We start from the raw sequence: 24,840 nt of genomic DNA, 5'->3' as shown, positions 1-24,840 counted from the left end.
CATCTTTGGTTTTGGGTTGCACCTTCAACACCTCCACAGAACACTTGACACTCACCCATGCATGGCTTTCATGACTGACTTTGCTGATCTACACACTCCATTGATTATTAAGTTAATTTTAGTTTAATAAATTTGGCTTGTTTTAAGTAAATCTTTTGTGTGGATTCCCTAATTGTCACATACTCTGAGCCAGTTTGTGACAAATGGGGGCTCGTCCGGGATCCGTTAGTTCGTGACCAATGGGGGCTCGTCTGGTTTGTGACTTGTAGTTTGTGAATGCTAAATTGAGTTTACGCACTTTTGAGGAGTACAGTTTAAAGTGTTTTGGTGTTAGCATTGTGATTGAGACTTTTGGGAGTATCACACAAGGATTTTTGTTTTAGTTCTTTGTGGTTCATTTTTGTGGATGTTGGAAGGGAGCAGCATTTGTTTCCCCCTTTTCTTTGATTGCAAACCCATGTGTTTGGAAAACTGAAAAACAAAAGTACTGGTGCATGTAACTGGTGAATACAGCCACATTAGTTTGAAGAGCCATGCATCCCCTCTGCAGGCTGAAGTGGTTGATCTCAACAGGAAATCAACCAGTTTGTTGTTTTCACTTAGTGTGGCAGAGAATGTGGTTGAAGACATTGTCTTGGGAGCATTTCCCTGGTTTCCTGAAGGTCACCAGTTTCTGGTTGCCTTTTGGGTTCCAGTGGAACCAGTGCATAAGTACCCACCACCAGTATCTGTCCAAAGACTAGGTTTGAGATTAATTAGCTGTGACCAGTTAGAGCTGGGAAGCCTGAGCTCTGTGGTTATTTGATTTCACCATTGCACATGTTCCTGTGAACTTGTTTTTGTGGGTTTGTAATTTTAAACTGTGCCCAGTTTTGCTGAATAAATGTCCTCTGTCTCAACTTGATGGTAAGTTGCACTATCAACTGTTTGAGCCTGACATGCTGCAAGATGGCTAGACATGTGGTAGAATTTGATTTGGTTGGTAAACAGTGGCGGTGAGTAAATGGTTGACAAATTTGTTGTTCATATCTGCAATTTGGTAGCTTGGCCTGCTAATTTTGGTGATAAGTGCTACAGCTCATGCTTTGTTTGGTTTTGCATGTGAGCTTTGTTGTAGCTTGGTTCTCGTCTTGGGACGACTTGGTTGGCTAGTGAGCCTTTTGTTGAGAGGAACCTTTGGGTATGCTACTTTGGTTTAGCACTTACGTAATACCAGTTCAGTGTGCTTTGAGAAGCTGTAATTCTGAATAGGCAGAGCATTCTGACCTGTGCTTTATCTCGTTGCAGGGCACCTTGTAAGAATGTGATGAGCTTTGGTGCTCATTCTGAGAGCAACATTTTGATGTGTACTTTGGGTTGTGGGTTTAACAGTCTCCTGCTGATTCTACCTCACTGCTTTGTACCCACGTTACTGAATTCGTGCAAGCTACAAATTTGCATTCTGAGGTGGGTATTGTTCCAAACATTTTCCATAAGTCTTTGTAACTAGCCATTGGTTTTGCTGTGACCCTTTTACCATGCAATAGCTTCTGATGCCAGTAAATTTCTCATTCTTAAATTGCTCCTCTGGATCCAAGATTGCTGGGTGAGGGATTTGATCTGGTAAGAGAGAGATTTAGGTCACTGTAACACAGAAGTAAGTTTGTATGATGGCTCATCCAATGTAAAGGGGGACACTTGGTAGACTCAAGTCAAAAGTGGAAATGTTTCTCATTGTTTCAAGTTTTGTATGTTTCGTGTTCCAGATGTCAAGGTGGAACCTTGATCTTAAGAGGGGGGGTGTGACGCCCCTCCCACTGTCTTTGAGAATGTTTCAGTCAGTCTCGTCAGGCAGCTGGCTGACATGGGAGGGTCGTTACCTTGATTAGGCTCACCTGGGCTTCCAAGCTATAAAAGCTGCCTAATCTGTTCACTTGGTCTCTCCCTTCCTTTCAGCTTACGTCCACTGAGCATCTTTGGTTTTGGTTTGCACCTTCAACACCTCCACAGAACACTTGACACTCACCCATGCATGGCTTTCATGACTGACTTTGCTGATCTACACACTCCATTGATTATTAAGTTAATTTTAGTTTAATAAATTTGGCTTGTTTTGAGTAAATCTTTTGTGTGGACTCCCTAATTGTCACATACTCTGAGCCAGTTTGTGACAATTTTAAAACTTTAAAACTGGAGATGTGGCTTGCAGGATGTTACAGGTCATTTCATCTTCTGTGTAACATTGTTTGCTACTGCCATTTATACGCTACTCCTTATATCTATACTTGAACGTGCTCACTAAATATACAAAATCTGGTGTCCATGTACCAAGTCTACTTTCTGAGCAGAAATGAGTGATAGAAACAGAACAAGAGGTTTTAAAGCAGGCAACACACAAGTCAGAAATGCACTAAGGCTTACTGCATGATTTTTCTTTCTGGAGGCCAAAAATGTCTTCAAGGACAAACAACATATTTGTCAAGTACAGATTCGGACAAAAATCCAAAAAGCCCTCTTGGCCATTTTTCATGCACTTTTGAGACAATCCCTAACTCCAACTCTAACTTTAGTTTCCTGTGTCTAATACTGGATCATGGGGTAAAAAACAAAACAACTGCCTTTGTCAAGCTTCTTTCTGCAGTGCCAAAAAATCTGCTGAAACTTTATCATCTTAAAAAGTTTTTGAGAATGAACCTGGCTGAATATGTCTCGCATACCATAACTTGTAACCATACCCTGAGTGTTTCCATTCAAAATGACAAAATGAAGCATACGCTAAAGCCCAGCAGGCATATAAAATGGTTCGATTTTTCAGGGTGGTCTTGATGGACACTCTCCTCCCACAGCGAAATACATGATGAAAATGGAAGAGTTATTCAAAGTTGATTAAAAAAATTGAAATAGTGGATGGTGAAACAGTCCCTCAGGCAATAAATCCTCAGGGGAAAACAGTTACTTGCTAATTGTTAAACACCTAATTTCCATAATTTCCTACAGGAGACTTTTAAAGACTAACTACACCCGATTTAAAAATTCAGTTTGTCTTACCAATTACTGGTGACAAAATGCTTTTTCCACAACATAGGCAGCACTGGTTCAAGAGGCTTATTGTACCTTTCAGCCCACAGAGGTCAATGCCAGTGGCGCCCACAGAAATTTTTCATAGGGGCGGTCCAACATGGGCTGGCACACCAAATCCAAATCCATAAGTGAATTACAGGAATTTGATTATGCTGTTGAAGTACACAGGCAAGCTAAAAACTATGTCAATGGGGAGTTCACGGAATCACGTACTGGTGTACTTGGTTTCTCATTTTCCATTTAAAATTACTATTTAGTGGATGTGCGTAGACTCGTACAGTTAACCTTTCAAGTTTTTTTTTAATGTGTTACGCATCTATACAGTACATGTTAGGTAATTCATTGTTCTTCAAATAGGCTGCTTGTCCTTTTCCTTACATTGATTGTAAGGAAAAAAAACATTTACTGGAAACAAGCCCTTTCAAGTTTAAGGGAGAATCATAGGTACCCATAGAACCCAATATCATTCAGATAACTTGAGGTGAGAGTTCAAGGGACCCCTTTAAATGGCCATGGCAGTAACTCCCTCACCGAAATTTTACCTAAATTTGGAGCATTTTTTCACCCCTTTCTGACAAGCTATGCTGACATGGTTGGTGCCAATTTATGCCTTAGGTCATCTAGTTTCATAAGATACCACTACATTTGCGCTAGCTTAAAAGAACATGTCACAACCTTTTAAAGACAGGAATGCTGACCTCCAAATAGCTATTGTATCATGGTGGCCATGGCCCCCCTTGGCTCCTCCTTGGGAACGCCACTGGCCAGTGCAGCTATGTTTTTCCTGCTTCCAAAGTCTAGTGCAAAGGTACTCCTTTAATGCAAAAATGTCAATTATAAGCCCTTATGACTCCAGGAAGTCACGGCTCCCAGCCAAAAAATAGTCCTTTATAATGGCAAACTGTTTTTACACTTTAGTGTTGTAGTGATTGAACTGTGTATATATATAAGTTTAACAATTTCAGTGCATCCTAACACAACAGTTTGTTTAATATACTACAAATTAGTGCCCCACAAAAGGTGTAACATACTTAACGTAAAGTTGTATACTTAGGTAAAGTTAGAGAGGATAGGTTCAGGAAAAGAAACATGGTGACGATGTACCTTAAAATGACTCAAAGTTCACTCAAAGTTCACATGGTTCTGAGCACCAGTCTCCTGAGGCAAGTCCTATGTTTTGTGACCAATCCACCACTCCAACCTGCCTCCTCACAGGACCACTTCTTTCTTCACTTCCATCAGCACACTGGTCACGTGATCTAAGCCTTCCAGTATTAGACAAAATTCTGGCTCATGATATTGATGATGATATTCATGATGGGATATGTAAGAATTTTGGTGCATTACTTTTTGCAGGAAAATGTAAGAACAGTGCATGAGAACAGCCTGGCAATTTATACAGTGTTGAAAACTACCATTATTTTGAAGAGCTACATTGATATAAATGTAGGAAATAACATTGACGTGATGTGTCGAGAGCACTGTAGCTCACCTTACAGTCTGCTGCTATGAGTGATGATTGGCTACATCGCTCCAAATAAAGAAAATCAAGAAACATATTTACAAAAATAAACCCTTCTTGATGTACAAACAGACTGTGTCTGTAGTTTTGGGGTAACGTGAAGGGCAGCCTGTTCTTTGCATCTGCTAACAAATAAGTGTGAAATCACAGGCTGCTTCTGCGGCACACTCAGCCCTGATTTGTTTTAGCACTTATGTATCTTTTTATCTTCTTCCAACACAAACTGGGATTTACATCTGTACACAAATACAAACACACACCATCAGTATTCCACTGACACAAAAACACGATGCAGAGACACAAAAATACATTTTGAATCTGTCTAACTATAAGGTGTAACTGCATGACAAACCCCTCCCATACACAAACAAGCATATTTTCATTTTCAGACTACAATTACCTGCCAGCATGTGACCACAATGCCAAGCTCCACTGACTCATTTCTCACGTGTGTGTGTTAGTCTTTTCAAACCAGACATCACAAGGTGACTCCATCTGTATCAAGGACAGTGTGTCTTTTCTCGCGTTTAAAGGGAAAACACGTGTCATTGCTGGGTTACAATTTGAATCAGGTGAAGCTTAGAGTACGAACAGAGGTTAGCTAATTAGAGACAGTAATGTCTATGATAAGGACATGAAGTCTGTGTGAACTAAATTAACTTTCTTCCCCACTTGTCTTTCATTTGCATGTCAAAGTGTTGACCACAAAGAGGCTGTCTGACCAACAATGTAAAACAAAATTCTGTTTATTGTCACATAAGGCAGCTGGAGGGCGAAACTTAGAGGACACAAAGCCTTTAAAAGTGTTGACAATAGTAATGATGAGACTAAAAACTGTTTCTAATATGTGTATGATACCACAGTGCATCTGTATTGGACAGCCTGTTTAGTAGGGGTGTAACAATAAGCTCCCATCTGTATCAGTTTATTTCACAATATCGAGGTTCATACTGGTAGTGAATTTATACTACCAATCCAAACAGCAGATACAATTTTGGCCTTGTACCTTTATGTAAAGCATGAATGCAGCAGATACATTGAAACTTTACACTTCAACAATGCTGTGGTTATTATCATGTGGTTAAACCTAGTCACAAAAACAACTTGGTATTGGTTGGGAGAAGACTGTGTTTTGGCCAAACATACCCAGTTTTGGTGGCACAGTCTCAGCAGGAAACACAGCCATGTCTTGGTAAAAAAAAAAAAAAAACACACACTGATTTTGGTGATACTATCCTGGCAGGAAATGCGGCACTGTCTTGGTAAAAACAAATGTAGGTCATGGCCCTTTACTAGCTGGGGACACAGCAGTGTCTTAGTAAAAAGCAACCACTTTTTGTGGCATTGTGCCCAGTGGAAACACAGCAACAGGTCACTAAAAAATATTTGGTGTTTGGTGACTAAAAATCTGCTGGAAAGATAATGATAACTCACTAAAAAACAACCGGTTTTGTTGTGTGTTGGTCTCAAACAGTGGTCCGCAGCTTTGCAGGTGTCTCGTCTAGGTATCACGCCATCCACCATCCTCTCCACCTCTGAATGACAAAATCAGCTTATATACTACATCAGTTTAGAGACACTGATGTGATTTGTATGAAATGTACAAATGTAAAATATCTGTTGCAGAAATGTACCATGATAACATTTTCTTTTGGTGACCGGATTGATATTGGATATACTGCTTGTGTGTGTGTGTGTGTGTGTGTGTGTGTGTGCGTGCGCACGCGTGAATGCATGTGTGCGTGTGTGAAGAACTTTAGCAACTCACAAAATATGAAAAATTACATCACATCACAACAAAAAAACAGAAAAAAGTCAAAATAAATGTGAAGAAATTACAAAATTGTGTTGGGTGATACTGCATGATTTTTCTCTCTCTCAAAAACAAAAAGACAGAAATTGTGTATATTATGGGAGAAGCTACAAATGATAAAGGCTGGTATGAGGTGCCTTTGATGAAAAAAAAAAGAAGAAAGAAAAAAGCTATTAACCAATATCTAAAAAGCTCTTTTGGCCATTTTGGTTGCACTTTTTAAGATGGTCCCTAACTTCAGCTGATCCGCTCCCATCCACTGTCAAAGCACACAAGATGCCAGGCTTCAATATGTGATTATGAGGTGAAAATAACATCTGTGGAACATCTGTCTAGCTCCATTCTGCTCTGCCCAACTAATCTGGGGTAGGCTGATGAAAAGTTATGATGGCTTTTTTTTCTGTAATTTCTGAACAGATTTATGGACAACTGTTGATTTTATCAGATCACAGCGTATATGATGCCTGTGTGTTTTGATTTGACTGAGTGCAGACTCTGAAAGGACGTGGTGGGATGTTGTAAACAAATAGTGCCTATTGTTTAGAATGGGAGGAGAGCAAAATATTAATGCAATTCAGATGCTGTTTGTAATCAGAGCACATTTCTTTTCATTCTCAATGCATGACAACAACTAAATCAGACAAAACACTTATGAGCCAACACTATGTACTGTGTGTGTGTGAAAGGTGAAATCTGTGTTTGTCCTCTGTTCTCCATGCCAGACACAAACTCACCCTCAGCTATGAAAACAAATCAGAAGCAGGGATGTTTCAAGATGTCAGCTTCTATAATTGAATTTTGTAACAGGACCTCCTACGACTTAACTCTAAATCACAAAAAGGAAAGATGACACAAAAGATGGAACCTGCACAATCTGATCTGAGGACAGTTAAAGGAAGACAACCTTGCAACCAACTGGAATGCTTCACATACATTTTTTTTAAATCTGCCGAGGGACCATTTCTCTGCATTCTGAAAGTGTCTGGATTTCACTGAGATAACAGTCAACGTGACACATTTAATGGTTATGTCTTGTTTTGAATGGCTGCTTTGAGTCATCACTATTTTTTGTTAGCGACATTAGCTGTCTGACTGATCAGTTAACTGACTCCCTGTGTTAGCATTATACACTCGAAGAAAAACAGGGTTCTTCCTAAAGGGCTGAGGTTCTACCCAAAAAGTATTTGCTTTTAAAGTGCTTTTTTTTTTTTTTTAAAGAGGTGCCCAGCACTTGGCATTTTGTACTTGCTTCTAATCTGGTTCCCAACCTGACTGCACTATTTAAATAGTAAAGACTGTAGAAGTAGTCATATATTTTTTTTTTTTAAAATCTCTGCCTCTTATAAACATGTCTGTGAACTATGAGTGTTGTGGGTTTTGCTAGACTACATCAGCCCTGCCCCTTACAGGAGCCTCATGGAGCCCAAGGCTGTTGGACGTGGTTCCCTTGGCCCAAGATTAACCTGTTAAACTAAAAATGTGATTAGTGGAGATAGATCTATTGGTAAAGAAGAACCCTATATCCTAGTTAGCACCTATATTTCTAAGAGTGCAGAAAAGAATTACAAAATTATAGACACTGCAAAGTGTCTAGATACTTGAGCCCCAAAAGCCTCAGGTCTGTAAGTAATTAAATTAATATAAAATTTAATTAGATTGTCACAAGCTAATTGACACAACAGCCAACCTGGGACCAGCAAGTATTCCAGGACAGAGAGAGCTGGTTGGTCTCTGACGCAAAACATATCTAATATGCCATGTGTGTTCTGGTTCCGACTTGTGTAAAGAACATGGGTCATGGAAAAATAATTTTACTTAAGCAAGCAAACATATAGGGTTTCATAATTTCAGTATGTAGCCCAGACTATATATAGCTATGGCGTGCCTGCTTTCCATTCTCCCAATGCTTCTCTGATAACAACTAGTGATTATATTGGAGGCAAAACTGACATCAGAAATAAACAAAATATCAAAAATGATCCAGTCTCAATTTCCTATAGGCTGGAAATTTGGCACACTGTATCACATGTACAATTAATTGAGATGATCAGAAATGAGGAAAGAGAAAGATGGGGAAGTAGCAATCTCTGGGGCTGAAAAATAAAGCCAATGCTAAGTGTCAAAAACTTCCTCAAATGTTCCTCAAATGGCCACTGGAGGCTGACTCCAAAAATAAGTCAGTCCCCACACACACCCATGTTACACCCAACATTTTGTTTTGATGGTTTTAAGCCTATTTTTCGCAAGCAAAAATTGGAATTAGCATTATCACAGTTACCCATAGCAAATAGTAAATGCACCATGCTTATCAAACTAGCAGCTAGCATTAGGGTTATTTCCATTATCTTGTCAAAATATGGTCACTTCTGGCACAATGAGGTCATTTTATTAATTGTAGGCAAAACACGACCACCACAGGGCTGTGGGCTACATCAGGGTCCTTAAATGTTGTCTTGTTGTATCATTGGGAGACAGAATAGAAGGAGTCATGGCTCATACTAACCGTCACTGACCGGAACAACAAAGCAGACAACTATCGTTAAATGCAATAAGACGAAAGGACTGGATGAAGGCAATCGTCACAAATGCTCCCATGTGCAGCGCACACTTCATATCAGGTGCAGGAAAAAGTATTTCCTGTTGTAGGGATGAATAACATTATGTATATTAAGTGTTATCATATCACCTAATCAGAAATTGGGGAGGTAATATAGTTAAATTATTAGTGCAATAGCAAATGTTAGCTTCAATAGCAAAACAAAATGGAGGAAACCATTAAAGTGTTGTTCTCCTTTGTAAGATTGGCATAGTAATCGACCACAAGGCTTCCTGTGACATCATCCATCCACTGAGTGAGAGCATACGGGTCGGCCAGTCTGGTCCCGTTGGTCAGTGTTTACTTAGTCAAGTAACACTCCCAATTCTGGAGAGTGAGTGACCTGACATGGAGTCAGTTCAGTCTGATTCTCCATCCTAAAATGAGAGCCCTGTTGCTCAAAGAAATGTAACATTCTATTTCTACATGAATTAAGTAACAGTTAAGTTAATCAAACATTTACTCTGATCAATGCTCTGCTGCTCTGTTTTCCAAGACAGAGAGCCCAGAGTGCACTCTGCCACTCCGAGAGTGTGGTGCTCTGGATAACCAAACTGTATATTAAGACAGCTCTACACATTTACAAACAGTCCAGCAAGAGTGTGCTCTGCCACTCTTGCTGGACTGCCAAAAGCCAACAGAACTTGCTAGCTAGCGCTAACTAACAGTAAAAGGGTCTATAACAAAGGCCCTCAGCTGGACACAAACCAGGGCTCTGGTTCCTGGTACTTTATAAGGACAAATGAAATAAGAAGAAGCAAATTTTACTCAAATAATTATGTAATTCTTTAAAGTTCCCTGTGCACCTCACTGTGCTGGGTTTGTTTTCACATTCATCTGTGGAGGGAGGACGTTCCTCTGAGATCACTGTAAATCTTTTAATACCTAGACACACCTGTAGGATTTATGCCTTCACAACTAGCCTGGAGTCGACCATGGTCAGATATGCAACTAACAGAAGTGTGATGTAGAAACCTGAAGCTTCCAGGTCACATACACAGAGAATTGGGCCATGAGAGACTGTACTAAAGAATCCTTTAGCAGGTTTTTTAAAAAGTATGGAAATGCGAGGTAAGTTGGTTATCTTAAGCTGCACCTACATGAGACATTTGAACAAGCAGGCCTCCAGGAAATGGGAAGAAGGGCAGTTGATCTAATATTACAGAATGCATCTTTACAGAGCAGCTTTCTAACATATAAAAACAAATAAGATAGCTTTAGTGTCTTCTGACAAGATGTAAACTGAAATGATGCACAGAGGTGAGCTTCACTGCAGAATGCTATCAGCAATTTCACAGGCAGGAAGCTGTGAAATGTATCTATTTAATTCATTTCTCTGAGGGTTTCAGAGTTTCTCTCTATAAGCCACAACACACACAGAGAAAAACACACTCATACACAGCGATTTTCCAGTCAAGGATCTTGCTAATTGTCGTTTCCAGACAGATTTTACATGACTTTAAGCAGCAACATTTAACATGGTGTCTAGTGTGTATCCTTTAAATCAGAATTAAACAGATTCAGATGCTCTCGTTGCCTCCAAATACATATTTTTTTCGGATTAGATGACTCATGACTAAATCCCAAGATTTCACGCAGATTTCATGCTTTTGTTGTACAACCAAAATGAACATGTCAACCACGATAAAATCTTACCCTGAGGTGGCTGTATTCTCTTCATTTTTTAGCAAATTACAACAAATAGAAGTTGGTAAAGGTAAAGAAGAGAAGCTAATTAGTTTGTGTCAATGAGGAGAAAAACATTCCTGTGCTCGACTATCCAATGCAACACCTCAAAATATATTATATATAAAATATATTCTCATTATAGTATATAATGTACTTTCTTGAAAAAAAATCAAGAAAAGCTCTGATGTAGGGTTGTGACCCTAGTTTGTTAGGTTACCAGGAGACAGTATCTCTGGAAGAAAAATTATGTTTAGACAAATGCATGTTGAAAAGAAGATAAGGAAAAGAAATCCATGCAATAGAAACAAAGGAAGCCCTACCAGTGAAATGTGTGCTGTACAGTACGTATAACAACCTCACTTGACAACAAATTTTTAAACACAAGCATTTTCTAAATGTCACAAAGTGACAGTCTCTGTGTGATTTGATTTTGTAGTTACTCACAAAGACAAATATAAAACTGTTCTGTTTCCGCCCTGTCACTCGTCTTTCTATCCCAATTATTCCCACAAGTTGTTTTTGGGCTCTTTAGTATAGAGACAAAGAAATTGTCAGTAACAACAGCACTGGAAGTTGCTGTCACCGATGGCTTATCGCAGGAAACAGTTACATTTCAGGTTGTAAGCTGCAATCCAGCCCAGATGCTAGAAGAAAATGTTGGCATTGTACATTTCTGTAAACCTCAGATATATTACATTTGTACATTTCATATTTATCATATCAACACTTCTAAAGTGACAGTAAATGAGCTGACTTTGATTTTGGACGTCGACAAGACAGCTGTCAAGCAGCAGACTCAGGCCAACAAACAACAACACAGGTTGTTTTTTAGTGACCTGTTTCTGCTTTTCCAGCAGTATTTATGCCGTTAAATATGGGTGTTTTCCAGCCACCTGTCAATGCTTTTCCAGCATCTTTTATGCCATTGAATGTGGATGGGTTTTTTTGGCCAACCATCTACGCTTTCCCAGCAGCTTTTATGCTTAACTGGGCGGTTTATAGCCAGCTTTCACCACATTTTCAGAAGCGTTTGTGCTGTCGAACGTGGTTATCTTCAGCTAAAACATACTCTTTTCCTAACCATAATTAAGGGCTGTAGTTTCGCAGATCGGGTGCGGCGGGGGCGCAGCGCATCTGCGCTTCACCAACTGGGTGTGGCCAGGTGGATTTTGTAAGTTTGGCGCACCGTGTGCGCTGGCGCAGCTACTCCTCTTTCCCACCTCCGTCCCTCCTACCAGCACAAGTTGGAAAGAGGGAGGAGAGAAGGTGTGGAGTGGGTTTTACACACATCACACCAATCAAATGAGCCCCTCTCCTCGCCCTTAAATGCGCCGCGCAAAGGCGTAATGAGAGTTTACTCAATTCGCCATTGCAGAGGAGAGCAGCAGCGTCAGACAGCCAAACTCCTCCCAGGAGGAAACTTATGTTTTGGTCCGGGAGGTCCAAGCTCGCAGTGTCCGAATATACGGAACTGCGAGCAGACCTCCACGGGCTGATGATGCAAAGGTAGCCTGGGAGGAGGTCACCACAATTGTAAATCAATGTTGCGTTTCTCTCATGCGCATGCACGCTCTCTCTTTCTCTCTCGCAGTCTCACTCTGTTTCTTTTCTTTTGACTTTCTAAGATGACAGATGCTGAATATATACTCCCTATCTGATGCTGTGGCTGTTTGTGGTTGGCTGAGAGGGATGTGAACTCAGTAGTTTGCAGCTGTGTTAATCAAATCAGGTTGGGTTTCCATTACGCGTGCCAAACGTGCCAATCCCCTTTGATCTGACATCAGATGTGACGAGACAACCGGTATAGAGATACATTTATGTGCTGATTATAGATAGTTGCATTGAATAGTGGTTTTGTGGCTATTTATTGCATTATTAATGTGCCTGATATTCTGGAAACCTGCCTGTGAGGCTTACACCGGCTGCGCTCCCCCTGCGCTGACAGTAGACCTGGTTTCAGCTGGTGAGCTTTTAGCGCACCTTCGGCGAAGCCTTTTGGCACGGAACTGTCACTGCGCAAAGCTGGATCTGTCGACACCTCCCACTGCTGCGCCGCCACACCCATCTCAGCGCACCTCGGTCTGCCAAACTACCAAACTGAGAGCGCCTCAGGTTGCGCTGCTCGAAACTAGCTCTGCGCGGGGTTCACCACCCTGCGCCACCTGCGCTGCGCTGGGAAACTAGAGCCCTAAGTGTTTTTTGTGCCTAAACATGGTCATACATTAACCACACCACTATTAGAAATAAAGTGTCCATATATCAGCTACATAATAATGTACAAATGTAATATGTCCGTGGTTTGCAGAAAAGAACAACGCCAGCATTTTTTTCTGGGGATTAGGTTGTGCCACGGTGAATAACTGAAGGCTGACAGAAGTGTTATTTGACATATGAACTTCAGACTGAAGTCTATTAACCCAGGTTTATTTTTGGAATAGTTTTAGGTATTTTGAGTCAAGTATTTTGACTCAAGATTCATTATTTATTGACACTTAAAAATCATTTGTGTTAGCATGCGGACCTCTTGTTGTACATGTTTACTTCAAATGAAAACCCAAAACACTGCATGCAGTGCAGCCTAAATTAGCATTTAGATTCAAAGTTGTTACAAGTTTTGAGGTAATGCCAGCAGCCTGTATCACTCAACAGTGTGTGCTAAAGTGTTGACATAGATCACCAGAGCAAATGATCAACTGCGGACACACGGATGAGACTGCTGCATTCTTCACGAGGTAAGCTGCCCGACAGAATAACTTGACCAAAACTTTGCATTTTTTTTTAAAGTTGAAGCCACCCTGAGCGACGAGTAAGATTTGATTCTGACAGATGTGTGTATCTTAATATGCTTTTACATGCTGTGTGATCAGACAGTGTGTGTGTGTGTGTGTGTGTGTGTGTGTGTGTGTGTGTGTGTGTGTGACAGAGCTTAGCTGTAAATGCAAGCAAAATGGAATTTGGGAAGATGTTGATTTTTTCCTTGCGGTAAGATTCAAACCCCAAGACAGTGAACACAAAAGCTATAATATTAGTGTAGTTTAGTTTAATTTCACCCTGGTGGCTCACTCCTACTTTGGACTGTACCTTCCCCCTGATGGTAATCAAACCCTCCAGTGCACCATCCCCTGGAATACTCTGTATGTGTGTGTTTTTGCAGCTCCAGGAACCTTTTGTTTAAACATATTTTTGTGAAGTAGCTTGTTTCACACACAGTTAACAATGTCTTTCCCTCTCAGTTCCCACGTATATTTTTCACTTAGACTTCTATGATACTGTGAAATATTACAGAGATGGAAGATGTAATACAAATGTAATTTAAGTGCCTAACTCGTGGCATATGCAAACAAGTATGCAAGCAAACTGTTTTGTGTCATTCTTACTGACAAAGTGTTGGATTTAATCAGCTAGGCTCCACTTTAAAAAGCATGAACCATGACAAACAGACTCTCCCAGTGTAAAAATCAAGTCAACAACTTCCTACTGATTGTGGAGTTTACATAAATTGAAGCGACCTAGTATCACGGAAAGAAGAGCAGAAACAATTTAGAAACAGAGCTGCTCAAAGATACATGATTTTGAACTATTTTCCACAGCGGTTTGCCAAAAACACAGTCAGCAGTGATCCAGTGGAAATTAGTTCTAACAGCTGCCATTCAGAAAACCCTTAAAAAAGCACACTCACCTTTTCAACTAACTTCATCCAATGACCTTTAAATCATCACATCGCACGTTATGAACAAGCAACCAATTCTGCCTCACTTCTCCCATGCTGCTCTCCAGTAGTTTACACTAGTTTTGACTTGGGAAAGGATCACTCAGATGTTGTAGCTGTGTGACAGCTCCTAATTTTCACAGCTTGATTCAGACTCGACACAAAAGAAAGAAATAATTCATTAGGGATGCCAGAAGGCTAGCAGTCAAAGAAGAGCATATTAAAGGTAGTGAATAAAATAATGGCTGTATCTTCATTCAGCTTCAGTGTGTCCCATGTAAAACTAAGGTACAATGTCACAATGTTTGTATTCCTGTAACACCCTGTCAATGTAATAATGTCCACAAACGTAATTAACCACAAACATAATAAAAATCTGCAGCATTTAATGTAATAAACCCACAAATGAAATAAATATTCCACAACCGTGATAGCCGCTGCCTACCACAAACGTAACACGCGATTTCCCACAAATGTAATAACTATTACGTTTGCAGGGATTTATTATGTTTGTAGGGAAGTGAAAATCTTTATTGTAATAACTTCCCACAAATGTAAAAATACAATGAATAATGGTCATTGTGGTTGTTGTTTGTTTGTTTGCCTATACACCTACTAATACTACTGACTGTGGGTGCTATCACACAACGGATCCCCCCGGATGCCATATATTTGGATATTTCTTGATTATGGAATTTTTAATGAGGGAAAAGGATTTTAACAAGATAGGGGCCTACTTTAACTTTTTGTGTGTGAAAAACTATATCAGTCACATTGTTATTCAAAGAAAAGTATTTATAGGCTAAACCTTGAAACATGTCTAGAAGGAGTCTTTAATGATTGCATTTTGTTATTTATTTAGCTAGGCTACATCACAAATTGATAACGGGCGGGCGGGGGATCCGTTGTGTGATAGTGGAGCGGAGAGTCAGCAGCTGGATTTTGCACCCAGTCAGTAGTATTGGTAGGGTATAGGCAAACGAACAAACAACAACCACAATGACCATTATTCATTGTATTTTTACATTTGTGGGAAGTTATTACAATAAAGATTTTCACTTCCCCACAAACGTAATAAATACCTGCAAACGTAATAGGTATTACATTTGTGGGAAATCGCGTGTTACGTTTGTAGTAAGCAGCGGCTATCACATTTGTGGAAAATCTATTACATTTGTGGGTTTATTACATTAAATGCTGCAGATTTTTATTATGTTTGTGGTTTATTACGTTTGTGGACATTATTACATTGGCAGGCGTTACAATTCCTAAACCTAATCTATGTAACTTAACTTTCTTAAACCTAACCTACGTAACTTTACCAGCCTTAACCTTACCTACATAGCTTTACTTGCCTTAACCTAACCTATGTAACTGTACTTGCCTCAACCTAACCTATGGAACTGTACTTGCTCTAAAATAACCTACATAACTTCATATAAAGTACATAATGTAACAATAATTAGTGGGGCACTAATTTGTTAGATATCATACAAACCGTTGTACGTACATTTCCATTAGGTATATGAACTGTTGTATGAGGATACATGCATGGTCATACCTCTCTTTCTCTCACTGTCTTGCACATGCAGTCTGTGGATCTACTGAATCCATGTTGATATGAAATAGCAGTCACAGGTTAATCTCTAGTATAATTCTATATAAATCTCACTGATAAACAGTAGAGTCTTTTCTCTCAAACGTTCTCATTCTTTTTCTCCGTCTGGAAAACCACATGTTTATAAAGTTAAAACTTCAAGTTTTTGTAAATGTCAACAACTTAGATATAGGGTGTTATTAAGTTACCTTTAGCTGTGTTTATAATTGGATTTTTGGACAGAGCCAGGGTAGCTGTTTCCAGTCTTTATGGTTAGATAACTAGCAGCTAGCCTTAGCTGTATACAAGGGTGGTAGCTAGGCAAGCCAAATGATTATTTTTATAATCTACCACCTTTCCCTATTATCATTAACCATGATCATGTTTCAAACTCTTTTTGTTTTATTTTTGCAGATTCTTGAAGTGAATAGTGGTCAGTGATTTGTTGAAAAGGGACAAATTGGAGTATCACGCTATCAAATATCTCCATCTCAAAGGAATGTCACCATCTGAAATCCACCAAGATATGCTCAATACTTTACATGACAAAGCCCCTTCATATGCCACAGTCAAACGCTGGCTACAAGAACTCGAGCATGACAGAGAGAGTAAGCAACCTGAAGAGTTCTTTTCCACTGGGATAAAGACACTTCAGCACCGCTGAATTGTGTTGCCCTTGAGGGGGATTATGTTGAAAAATAAAAGCACTGAAAAATCTGTATGTGTGATAGTGGTTCTTTCCAGATTCACAGTGTTTGCAAAGCTAGTTAAATGCTCCCATGCCCCTCGGATGTAATGTCGGTCTTTCACGTCAGTAAGTGGATGAACACACTCAAACAGTTCATTGATTTACTAATAAATCTTGACAAATGTCCCTTTTCTTTGGAACAAAACAGGAGCAAAGCAACACTGACCAACACTTCAATCTGTAGTCCTTTTTTCCACCTCTGAAAGGCTTAAATGTAACACAGATGATGTCAAAACAATGGCAATGTAGTACAAACACATCACTAAATGTGAATGCTACAGAGTGATGACCCACAACAACCATCAGGCTGGGTACTGTGTAATTATCAGTAATGCAATGTGGGGAGCGTTATTCAACAAAATTAAGCCTGTATCATCAGCATAACAATGCATCTTGGAATACTGATACAAGGAAATTATGCCTTCCTCACCGCTGTCTGTGCTCTTAATCCTTTTATCTCATCTCACCTCTCCTGTTCTATTCCTTTTGGTTCTTCAGCTTCTTTGTCCTCTCCTGCTCCCTCTTCTCCCCTATCAAATCCTCTCCTATCAAATTTATTCGGCAGTTTTTGAGGACCTGAGCAAACAGTGACAGCCAGGGTGTGAAATTAACACCAGGCACTGGACGAGTGCTGCCTTCACCTCCATCTGTCACCCTTTCCCTCCATTCCTGGCTCCCTAATGTGAGTTTATTTGTCCACTCTGTCCTTATGGAAAAAAGCACCTAAATGACCAATACCAATCAATTAAACTTTTTTCAAAGAGTTTCTTCACCGCTTTGTACCAAAGAGATTGTTGTTAGCTTGCCAACCCCTGGCAACGAGCCCATCAATTGTAATTTTGGGGCCTGTACACATGCAGTATTTTTTGCGCCCTAAAATCCATTGTTTTTAATGTAGAATGTGGCTGAGTGCTGAGATAAACAAAGCTCAACAGCAACACACAACACATGTAATGTGACAAGGAACAATCAATCACAGCTGGTAGATATCTTCCCTTTCTTCAGTAAATATCAGTCTGTGATAAAAGAAGTCGATCATTTTAGTTTAGGGCTACCCAGGGCTTGTCCCATGGACAATATTTGATTATAAATTTAAAGTGAAAAACAACACCCGGATGAAAACACTCCAAACTTGGCATTTCTGATAAGTAGGATACAATGCTAGTTATTGTCACTTATCAACCACTGACAGTTATTTATACTTTCTTGTAGATATTAACAGGTGTTCATTACTCTTCAAAAATATATTAAATATTTTTTCATATCCTAATTTCAATGTCTAAATATTCTTATGAATCAAATTTCATTACTCGCTGAGAGGGTGCACTTGCATCACTGGGATATTTTATTATTATTATACCAGTGGCATAAAATGGTCTCAAAATGATATTCCTGGGACAATATATTATCAAACGAAAGAAGTTACTGTGGCAGACTTATCTGTGTGTTGAAAGTGGAATGAAAGTGTCAGAAAAGTAAATTACAGGTGACATGTTGCGGTGTATCCTGCACTGGAATGGAATCTGATACTCTTGAATAAAATACCAGCTAGGGTTGGTAAACAACAACAACAGAAAAAGGCTCAGTTTCCTGCCTTGGTGACGGATCCTCATATATTCCTGAAGTGCCTCTTTTTATGGTTTGCTGAGTAGCAAATCACACTAAAATCAGACACGACGCGGCTTCACTGCCAGGCATCTCACCGGCTTTTTTCTCTCCATATTTCTCACGCCTGCCGCTACCATACCTTCCACCTCCTGCCATAACTCGTTCGCTCTCCCCTCTTGTCCCTGTCTGAACTTTTGTTTGCCCCTCACTCATTCTCTATTGCTTCTCCACACTCTTTCCTACATCCTTCATCTCCTTCCCTTACTCCTCTCATTTTCTCCTCTCCTATAATCTCACTTTCTTCCATCTGCTGTCTCACTACCTCTTACTCTCCTGAGGCTGGTGTATATGTGTGTGTGTGTGTGTGTGTGCGAGAGAAAAAGAGAGAGAGACGTAGAGACTCATCTATCTAGGATGGGGTACTCATTATGCTCCGCTGGGTTTGGATGGATGAGGGGATCTCTCTCCTTTCCTCTACTGCGTATCTCTATCCCCCTCTTTCTATCTCCTTGACTCCCACTGCCAGATTTCCCCCCTCCTACTTTCTCTTAGTTATGGTTAGAGGGGATCTGGCAGGCTGGATGGACAGGATAGGAGGAGGGAAGACAGGAAAGTGGAAGGAAGGAGAGGGAGAGAAGAAGGGAAGGCAATGAAAGGCAAGGAAAAGCAAGTAGAAAAGAAGGAAGGGAAGAAAGAGGGTGAAAGGAAAAGGAGAGGAATGAGGAGAGGAAGAAAAGAGAGGAGACAAGAGGAAGGAGAGGAGACCTCTCCAGCCTGTCTGTCCTTTTCCTGGCTTTAATCACCTTCCTTGGATCAGACTTGTTTCAATAGCTTTACTCACACACACACATGCACAAATGAGCACCAGCGTGCACACAAACTGTATGCACACGCACTCACCTAAGTCTCCATCACCATGGCAACAGCACACCTCTAGCACCCTTGTAATCAACTTTGAAATAGGGACAGAAGTGATGTGTCGGCACGCACAAAATACACATACGCCACAAATAAACACAGGCACATAAACACTGAAATGTAATTAGAGTTACATTCAAAACAAGTCCACACCCACCCTACTGGGGTGGGAGGTGGGGGGTGGACTGAGCAACTGTTTTGCAGGACAACAAAGTGCAGGAGACAACGATCAAGCAACAAAAATCTAAAGAGATAACCAAGAAATCCATATTCATTAAAACAATCCCAAATACAGCATGGAGAATGACAAGGAAAAGGGGAATGTGAAAAATGTGCAACACTCCCCTGCCCCCTTTATCCTAGCTTTACCAAACCCACTCTCCAGAGAGAATGGACGTGGCAGGAATAACCTTTGTGTGTTTGTGTTTGTGCGTCTGAATCACAGCCGTAAAAGGAAATGCCTCAGAAATTGTCCATGACTCTGAGAGACGAACAGAAAACAGCCCCAGATGAAAGGAGGTGGAAGACGCTGCCAGCGGTTAAGAAAAACAACAACAACAAATCCTTCCCTCCTGTTCGTTTTCTTTGGAAAATAGGAGGAGAAAATAAATGAAAACAAAATAGAGGGAGGGAGGAAGACGGAGAGAGGAATTGAAGTAGACAGAATAAAGAGGCAGGTAGGTGTTCTCCCTGCTCCCCCACACCATTGTGCATGGATTGTACCCCACAAGATGGACAGTATCTCATAACACACACAGAGACCTGCTTCATTCCATTAAAGGTCCCGTACTGTAAAAAGTCAGATTAAAGCAGGTCAAAACGCTCCACCTACAGACATAGGCACACAGTCCGTATTCAGAAACTGTGCCTTTAAACGAGTCATAAGGACTTCTGTAGAGTTGTGACATCACAGCTATACCATATACAGGTAGAAACTGCCGCTACAGTATCACTACAGTCATTCTGCGTCTGCAATACCAGCACATAGACACAGAGAGCACAGATGTAAAAGACCTGGAAACAGTGACCAATCAGAGCAGACTAGGTTTTTTTGGGGTGGAGGCTAAAAGAGACAAGTGCTAAAACAGAGCGTTTCAGACAGGGTCAGTTTTTTGAACATTAGGAGTTCACTAGAGGGCACACCAGAAAACATAGACAGTAAAGAAATTCAGGATTTGCATGATGTAAATGATAAACATGGCAGATCACAGATCATGGTAGAAAATGTGACAACAGCGCCATTATAGGTGTTATGTATAAAGCATATCTTGACTTTAGTTTCTTTCTCTCGTTCTGCCAACACTCTCCCGACTGTTCGTGTGTGTATTACATCTTGCGAACATTGAGGACGTGCACAGCCAATGCTTCAAACAGACGCAGGTGACACAAGGCAGCCATAATGTGCACACACACGTGTAGTTAAAAGTAAGTGTATCTCCAACCAAAGGGTCCATTTTCAAAGCAATGGGCTTCAGCCATTAAAACAAGAGATAGAGACAGAGAGAAAGAGGTTCCAAGAAACACTGAAATAGTATTGAAAATGAAAGAAACCGATCACAGTCCAGTTGGTGCAGACAGGCGATAGAAGGTACAGTACAAGGAGTGGATAATGGAAAGAAAGCAGGAAGCTGTCTTACCTTAGCCAACTGTGAGTTTACCCATTTTGTGAAAGTCTTCTTTTGAACGTCTTCTCTTTCATCTGCCGGAAGAAGAAACACAGACAGTCAGAAAAAAGGAGCTGTACATGTGTATGTGTGTGTGTTTGTGTGTGTCATGTCAGATGTATGGCAGCGAGTCAAAGAGAACATGAAAAGGGCACATTTCCACTTTAATAAATACCAGTACATACAAGACTCCAATCTTCCTGACTGACTGGTTGACAGTCTATCTGAGTTCAGGCTTCTGTCTCTCTCAAACACACACACACACACACACACACACACAAAACGCGAGTGGTGCTTAGCACGATAAGAGGCTCCTCTAATTTTGCTCAGGGCTAATTGCATCCTCATCATATCAATCAGCGTGCCACTTACAGGCCTTCACCGTCACATCACATGACAAACTGGAGTGAGCCTGCACTGTTTCCACTTGTTGCCCTCACAGAACAACTCCCTCTGTACTATTAAAATATCATTACAGTGATCACATAGTCACTATGGCACTGTTTCCTATTTGCTGGTGTTTCTGAATGTGTTTTAATTTGGTGAACTGTTTAGTTAGAATAGGTATTATTACTTTGTATCCAACTTTCATTTTGGAATCAAACCCATTACATTAAGTATTTACTGCACCGCAGAATTATCTAATATGACATTTAAAAGTCAGTTTGTACCAGAAACCCTTACTTTCCTTCAGCCTCAACTGTACTTTGCATGCAAGGGTGAAAGCAGGTTGGTAGTGTCTGCTACTCTGTACCACTAACAGCTTCAGGGAGAGTTTAGTGAAGTCGTAAAGATATTTACAAATTTGAACTTCCCGGATCAATAACTCATTAAGCGAAACGCTGTTAAAACACAAACAAGCCTCTTTTCAACAGTGGTAAGGTAAACAGCAAGCTTCAACTTAATCTTCATCAAAACAAGGTGTCCTCCGAGCTGAGCAGGAACGTTGATCTGTGTGTGGCTGTGAGACGAGTGCAGGGACCGTCTAAAAAGTGCAACACCCGAAAGAGGTAACTTCACTCATACTGCAATACTTATTTTGGGGGAAAAAAGTATTAAATTTACTGATATACAGTATAGTTTAAGATTTCAAGCTTCAAGATTTAGTTTATTGTTAAAAATTCCCATTAAAAATACAACCATATTCTCAAATATTCAATAACCTCACTCTTAGAAAACTGTTTTTATGTGCCAAATGTTCTGAAAATTCAAAGACTTCTAAACTGTTCAGCTGTTGTTGATGAAATTAGTTGTGCCTTGCTGTTTAATTAAAACAAAACAAATCATGATTTTAAAGTTTTCACAAATTAATTCACAGATTAATTCACAAATGTATTAAGTTGCGCCATTTAGAGAAGAGTTATGTGACATTCGGAGCATTGACATAGCAGCAAATTGGTGTTTTCTGTGTGAAGATAATGCAGAGTAATGGAGTCACAAAGTCACACTACTGCACCTCTGTGTGTGTTGTAATCTGAGTTTCTCTGTGGTTTGTTGTGTGTGTATCCTACTGGCTCACTAACTGCTGCCATTCTGCACCATGCTCATTTGGAAGGTACCGCTAATATCAGGACAGCAGTGTTGCAGAAGCATAGTGCCAACCCTCCAGATCACCCCCGAGTAACACTGTTAGCTCTGTCAGCACTGTTGCTGTTGTAACATTTTTTTCTTGATGCAATCCTCCAGCTAATTATCAGTTACTTCACCATGATTGTTAGAGACTAAAATGAAACCAACCCTTGCATCGTCTTGATGTAACTTAGTCTTGTTTATTGGCAGTTGGTATTTGGCACACTCCACTTTACACAGAAAATTCACACAGCAAAACATTAGTCTGCCATCAGTGAGAAAACACTTTCCGAGTTTTTGGAAGCTTTCTAACAGTCCACTGTCACTGCTCTCTGAAATGTCAACTTTCTCAGGTGCCGAGAAAAACAGCTCTGCTTTTACAACGTGACGGCATTTTCAAGTTTCATGGGCTTTCAAAGGGATTTAAAAGGAAGTTGCACAATTTTTACAAGCAACTAAAAAGCACATAATCTTCCCAGGAAGTTAAAATTTGAACATTTGGAGGCTTTAAGATGATGATACTGAAACATTTGTCCTAACTTAAAATGATAAAGGCCCCAATAAAACATATATATGATACAGGAACAGGTTTACTGAGATACTGAATGATGATTTTCAAGGCAGGATTGTGTCTCTAAAATCTACATAAGGTGTTCCACAGATGCCTATGTGGCAGGGACATTATCCTCCACTATGGAGGTTTTTTTCCTCTGCAGCGGAGCAGCGTGGTGTGGCCTGTGACATGCATTACAATGCAAATGCCGACATGATGACTTATAATAACATCTCTCCCCCTCCTCTCTCATTTGACTGGAAATGGGGTCACTTCCCATTACTACGGATAATAAATTACACCGTCATCCTGAAACAGAACATCAGGTTAAATATTATACCAGCCCAGCTAACAGTACTCGATCAGTGTGTGTGTGTGTGTGTGTGTGTGTGTGTGTGTGCGCGCATGAGTGTTGACACCACCCAGGCATTGACTAATGGAGCTGATAATGAAAGTTCTCCCTTAATTAAAAGGTCCCGCGTTGAGTAGTGCACTGTGGTGAGACGCCGGACACACACGCAGGTATACACACAAACACTCAAGTGTGCAGGCACATATATCTGATGTGAGATAATGGCACGCCGAGCGGTGAAGCATGAATGAAATAGAAGCATGTAGCAAACAATCTCATCTAAAGCAGGTAATCCATCCACATCAATGTACAGTGTGTGTGTGTCTATGTGTGTGTGTCTGTGGTTCTGTATGTGTGTATGTATGTGTCTGTATTCCCATGCAGTGCAATGTTCTGCAAGTGTGAGTTGAATGACTATTTTCAGATGGGGGGTGTGTGTGTGTGTGTGTGTGTGTGTGTGTGTGTGTGCCTGAGGCCAGAAATCCACAGTTCCTTTTATAGCCAAAGTGTTTTAAGATATTTTAAATGTGTGGTGTGTGTCATGACAACAAAACTAAAAGAAACAAAATGTTTTCATCTTGCATCATAAACCTTAGTTCAGGCCTAACTTACAAAAGGCCTGCTTTAAATTAGAGAAGCTATTTGTCCTATAGTACTTAACATCCATAGAGAGTGTGTCAGACAGACTCTCTTCAACCTCAGCATTAACAAAAAAAAAATACTAGAAAAGTGCACTCAGAGTGCAGATCTCTGCCAGGTGGCTGCCTGAGCTGATCATGGCCATTCGAGACAAATCTTGTAATTCCAGCAGATGCGGCGCAGCGCATTTCAGAAGCGTCCCGAAAGCATCCCAGATGTGTTCCATAAGCTAATAAAAATACATGTCTCATCTATTTTTTACGCAGCCAGGGCACACTGCACAGATCAGATCAAGTCCTGCTATCAGACATTGTATGTGAAATAAAAGATAGGATGTCATTGTGAGGATGAATGTATTTTTCATCACTAAAACACAGCCACTAATCTTTCATCTATATCATTCATTACTGGACTTTTAACAGTATTAACCTTGCCTGTAGGCTACAGCACAACAAAGTAGGAAATAACAACAATAAACACAACTAGAACATACAAGGAAACAAATAATTTAACTAATAAGCCTACTTTCTTACTTGACTTTCTCACTGGAACAAATATCAAGGTGCGAAGCAACGGTAACCGGAATGCTGTGCACCTGCGCTCGGTGGAATTGTCCCTCCCAGCTTCCTTACAATCAAGAGGGTGGTGACGATTAGAAAAAAAAATAAATAAATAAATAAAAAATCAGTTGACTTATTCACCTCGTATCATGCCCAAGTTTAGTGGATCAGGTATGGAATTAATCTGCAAGGTTCAAAATGAGACCAAACTTTGCTATGGAGGTCACTTTTTCAGCCACAACG

General features: G+C 40.2%; 1 protein-coding gene across 12 annotated transcripts in view; it reads right to left on the bottom strand.

Moving 5' to 3' along the window:
* The window catches only part of dmd (dystrophin), a 360,279-nt gene that overhangs the window by 219,389 nt on the left and 116,050 nt on the right, over nucleotides 1-24,840 (bottom strand). For all 12 annotated transcript variants that reach the window (XM_049569632.1, XM_049569640.1, XM_049569631.1 and 9 more), the window contains one exon: nucleotides 20,898-20,959. In XM_049569632.1, the coding sequence (XP_049425589.1) occupies nucleotides 20,898-20,959 (62 nt within the window). The remainder of the gene's footprint in view (nucleotides 1-20,897; nucleotides 20,960-24,840) is intronic.

Source organism: Epinephelus fuscoguttatus, linkage group LG24, assembly GCF_011397635.1.
Source record: "Epinephelus fuscoguttatus linkage group LG24, E.fuscoguttatus.final_Chr_v1".
NCBI classification, from domain to species: Eukaryota; Metazoa; Chordata; class Actinopteri; order Perciformes; family Serranidae; genus Epinephelus; species Epinephelus fuscoguttatus.
This window is presented reverse-complemented; position numbering and strand designations above follow the sequence as displayed.